Source organism: Cydia fagiglandana, chromosome 11 (genome assembly GCF_963556715.1).
Source record: "Cydia fagiglandana chromosome 11, ilCydFagi1.1, whole genome shotgun sequence".
Lineage (NCBI taxonomy): Eukaryota > Metazoa > Arthropoda > Insecta > Lepidoptera > Tortricidae > Cydia > Cydia fagiglandana.
The window spans coordinates 11,131,171-11,136,400 of NC_085942.1; the positions used below are offsets into that span (position 1 = coordinate 11,131,171).

At 37.9% G+C, this 5,230-nt stretch overlaps 1 protein-coding gene across 1 annotated transcript; it reads right to left on the minus strand.

Annotated features, from left to right (window-relative positions):
- Positions 1-3,537: 3,537 nt before the first annotated feature.
- Positions 3,538-4,409, minus strand: LOC134668551 (cuticle protein 38-like). Its single transcript, XM_063525998.1, has one exon. It carries the CDS (start codon positions 4,171-4,173, stop codon positions 3,655-3,657), a length of 519 nt encoding a protein of 172 aa, XP_063382068.1. The 5' UTR covers positions 4,174-4,409; the 3' UTR covers positions 3,538-3,654.
- Positions 4,410-5,230: the final 821 nt, after the last annotated feature.

The window sequence follows — 5,230 nt, forward strand, 5'->3', positions numbered from 1 at the left end:
TTTTTGCAATTATGAACTTAGTTGCAGTTAATAAACTAACCGCGGGGCCGCGACCTACCAATATGTCGATGTTGGAAACAGCAATTTTCCAACAAAGTTAAATTTGTCCCTCGAATCGAATCGAGCTATTTATTTAGGCAGGTAAGTCTGTACGGAGCCCTCAGAGCGCAAGAGCGACTTGCGCTTTAACCGTTTTATTGTGGTTATAATTTTTATAACTTCTTCTTCTTCCTCGCGTTATCCCGGCATTTTATTGTTAAACTGCGTTGCATAATTGCATAATGTTATTGCATATTTTTTATAACTGAGCATACTTATATGGATAACATTCCTATTGCGTGTGCTAAGTAAACTAAAACATCGGGTGCTGAAAATAACTTTTTAGTGGAACCTCACGACTAGGTATTTGAATAAATTATTATTTTTAGGGTTCCGTACTCAAAGGGCAAAAACGGGACCCTATTACTAAGACTCCAATGTTTGTCTGTCTGTTTGTCACTAGGCTGTATCTCATGAACCGTGATAGCTGGATAGTTGAAATTTTCACAGACGCCGATGTATTTCTGTTGACGCTATAACAACAAATACTAAAATCAGAATAAAATAAATATTTAAGTACATACAACAAACGTGATTTTTTTTTGCCGTTTTTTGCGTAATGGTACGGAACCCTACGTGCACGAGTCCGACTCGCACTTGGCTGGTTTTTTTCGTTATAAATGTTGTTCTCTATAAGTAGTTCGTTTTTTTTAGCATTAGAAATAAGGTAAACAATCTTGATGTGTCTTTTAATTGAAAAACACATTTTAAAAATAAGTCACGGTAACGAGTTTTTCGATTAAAAGACATGTCAAGATCGCTTACCTTCTTTCAAGTTCTTTCTAATGCTAAAAAAACGAACTATAAGTATTCTTTTATTTTTGAGTACAAAGCAGTTTCTCAACGAGTCATAACTTTAATGAGTACCTACGCACTTTAAATGTTTACTACTGATTGCCAACCTCTCCTTATTTAGGAATGTTACATGTGACTTTAGTGGAAGAAAACATCAGAATTACTTTTGTGCTAAACATTTTAAATTAGAGGTATATCTATAGTTTTTCAAGAGCCTTTTGTCAATGCAACATAGCATAGGAAATGTAAATCATAGGTACTTTTTTATTATGCTAGTATTATAATATAAGCCTATGGATGTGTATAGTTTTGTTTGTTCAACTCTACTGACAAAACTTATTTGCCAGACTGAAGATAATATACATTTAGATTTATTTTGTTTTGAGGAATTAAGTCCGCCATTCGTAGTTTTTGAAATGCAATAAATTTTAAAATAAATAAATATTATGTTATCATAACCTGTTACGACGTCAACTTCCGATAAATCATCTTCAAATATCAGTGTCATTAAATAAAAGCAAAAATAAATTAAATTAAATTTAAGGATACAAATAAGTTACATTAGTTGATTACAATTAAGATTGGAAGTGACAAGTAGAGCATCCAGTGTCAATGACTTTGTTTTTCCGATGCCGCGGCTTTACCTTCGTCATCTGCTCAATTCCCATCACAGGGGATCTAACCCTACCAAGCCTAACTAGTCGGGTGCGTCGAACTCTTTCAATACACATGTTCTATAGCGAAATAAGCCCTTTCAGGGTATTATGCTATGGTAGATTAAGCTCGCTTTACAAACTACGCAGTCCGTATCAAGACCGAGCTTGTACCGTACGTTATACCTTATTAAAAAATACGGACATTTGGTCTCACATATGATACATAAGTACACTCCGAATTTAACGAATACCTATTAGCTATTATCCTCGTAGTATTTATTATCTTTTGTATTGGGTATACCTAGTATTTTTTTAACTATAAAGTATTACTGCCACACATTTATATGCAAGAAATAAATGAGCGTTCCATACTATTTCCTTTGGCCAGTACTATAGTTTTGCAAGAGCCGTTTGTCAGTGCAACATAGCACAGGTGGCACAGGCAATGTAAATCATAGATAGGTACTTTTTATTATGCTAGTATTTTGCCTATTGATGGATTAATCGGATGAGTATAATTTTTTTTCAACTCTAGTGACTTGGTTTCTACTGACCGTACTTTACAGAAAAGAAACAGACTATAATTAACTCCCAGTCCATCTTGATTCTTGTTAATCGTGATAACCTTTTCTCTAGTAATTTATGTAAGTGACAAAACGGTGTAATGAGCATCCACGATTTCTTATTTTAAAGAAGCAAGACCCTACACCTGTCCGTCAATTCAAAGATTGATGGATGTTTTTGTTGACATCGACGGGGCGTGTTTTGTTGAGAGTAACAGGGTTATCTGTAGGACTGGCGACGATTCATCTCTGTCGACCCTTGCGGATACTACAAAGGACATTGACCAGATACTTGGCCAAAATGACACAATTTAGGTGCAGATTGAGTATAACATTTTGTTACAATGTTTAACATTTTGACGTGTTTTTTTATAACTCATTTACCTAAGTGAACGTTCAATAAAATCTGACAAAAGAAAGGCATGCATGAGTCATTAATATATACTTAATAATATAAACTAAAATCTATAGGTAATGTATTGGAGCGGTTTCAGGTAATTATGACCTTATGACTTAAGGCAGGGACACACTTATCCCACGTACGCAACGTATGCAATGCATTATGACATCTGAACCCTGAAATGTGTTTGCTTAGAAACATACTTGTCATACGCAATGCAGGCTCAAACCGATTATGTATAGGTTTTTGTGGGTTGGATCCTTTACCCTAAATTAAGTCCTTTATTAAGATCTACGTGAAGTCTAAACCTACTACATATTAGTAAACCCTGTGTCATAACACTCATAATCATAATACTCGTATTCCCAGACGATTTTCACGTCCTTTGTAAAAAAGGCAATAACTTCGTAAATTACATATTTCCTTATTATTAAGTGACTTTCAAAACTGTTCCTTGCATAATAAGACTGGCTGCCCTTGGCTGTATCGGAAGTGCTCTAAGTGTCGCCGGGAACTGGTTTTAGAACGTTGTTGTGTCATGCCTAAATAACCTGAGGACCTAGGTACCTATATATTTTGATAAACATTAAAAGAAGCCTATACTTATTCAAGTACCTACACATCTAGACTGAATTGAATATCGGAACGAAATACGTACTCGTATTTATTTGAGAAACAAGAGAGCAAAGTTCGAGTATTATTTCGAGTGCTTATTTTGAGTCCCGTGCAATCGAAAGATTCCAAAATAGATTCCGGAGCGTAACGAGTAAATCTAATTTAGAATCTTGAGCGTAGCAAGGTAATCAAAAGTATGCGAGTATACCTATATAATTTGATCACGTGTTGCACATACAATTTTTAATCGCAGTTAAGTCATTATTTAATTCTAACACTTAACCGAATTTAGAAAAATCTATTTAGATACGATACTGTAAGTATACAATAATTTTAACTAGTTTATCTTTAGGTCTTATGTATCAATTAGAAAACATGAAGCACTCGTCAATAATAAAAAACAAAACAATTAAAAAATATAAATTTATTATGTCTTTTCATTTCTCACATATTTAATATTATTTACATATGACTTAGTAAGAAATGAAAACTACACAGTTTTGCTCGAAGTCGTTGTGATCGCTTTTTACCAGGAAGAATAGACGGCAGGGGCCCATGCGGAACGCGCCTCCACCACTGACGGGTAGGCCACGCTTTGGACCACGGCGGGAGACGAGTGCACGTCGACCCGGGACTGGCTGGACACCGCAGCGGGAGCGGCGTACACGGCCGGGGCGGCGTATACGGTGGGAGCAGCGTACACGGAGCGAGCTGCCACAACGGGCTCGGCGACAACCGTCTCGACCACGGCGGGCGAGCTGTGCACGTCGACGCGAGACTGATGCGACACTGCTGAGCCACCGGCATACACGGTAGCGGCGGGAGCGGCGTATGCCACGGCAGCGGGAGCCGCATACGCAGCTACTACCGGCTCCGCCACGACCGTCTGGACCACCGCAGGCGAGCTGCGCACGTCAACCCTGGACTGATGGGACACCGCCGCCGGGACCGAGTAAGCCACGGCGTGGCCCACCGACCGCTTCTCCAACCGCGGAGCAGCAAACGCCACCGCAACCACAGCGAACAACACCACCAGCGATCTCATAGCGAACGAGGTCTGTGTTGTGTTCGAGCGAAATAAGATCACTTCACACCTTGCAGGCGACTGATGCTCAGTTAGGACTCGTCTCACTATTTATACAAACGATAATAATCTATGCATGACTCTATTGAGATCGCCATTTGGGCGTAGAGGAGTACAAAAGTAACCGTCCTTGCGAGACGTCGCCGAAATCAGATCCTAAAAGGTCGCTCTAGTTGAGTTACAATTACAGGAGCCTGCAGCGGCTAATGGAGGCTTGGCATTTGTTGATGGTCTGCTGACGACATCGGACAGGCCCACGCGTAACTAGTGCGCCTAAGCATTGTCATTTACACGTTTTATCTCGACAAGGGCGTTCCTACGTACTCAATCCACATCCGCAATGTCACGGTACCTACATACCTCACTACCCACCAAACAGGACATTGGCCATTAATAATAACATACATTTAATTAAAACATTTGCATATCGTGTTTCACAAGGTATTTTATTATACTTTAATTGTGCCATTTTAATAAAATAGTCAATAAAATGGTAATACGATGGCGAATTACGTACTATGTACCTATACATAAATATTAATATTGGTACCTACATTGCAAAATCTATCACCTTAATACTCAAAAACAATTAAAAGAAGTATTATAAGTATGAAATCTCTATTAATGAATAAATTAATGATCTGTTTAAATTATTTTTGAGCGTTCCATTTTTCCATTTATTTCCATTTTTGTTTCAAATGTCAGTCTTCTTATCGGCGAAGTATTCTACAGTAGTACCTACCTAATTACCTATACCTAATTGTGTACTACTTGGCTACTTGCCTACAACCACTATGTTACTAGACTATAAATTCCTTAGAATATTCAGCTTCGAGTACATATTTCATCGAAAAATATTGAAATCGGTTAGTACTGTAAACGGTGTGTGAAATTATATTGTAAAATATACTCTCCGAAGCAAAGTATACACAATATTCGGTAGTTTCAAGGACCCTGTACAATTGTACATGTAAAATGTATCAACTCTCAGGTTCGGAGAATGTATTTACCGACCGTA

What these genes read in the sequence shown, in the direction of transcription:
- LOC134668551 (XM_063525998.1), bottom strand. Translation starts at nt 4,173, where the DNA reads ATGAGATCGCTGGTGGTGTTGTTCGCTGTGGTTGCGGTGGCGTTTGCT.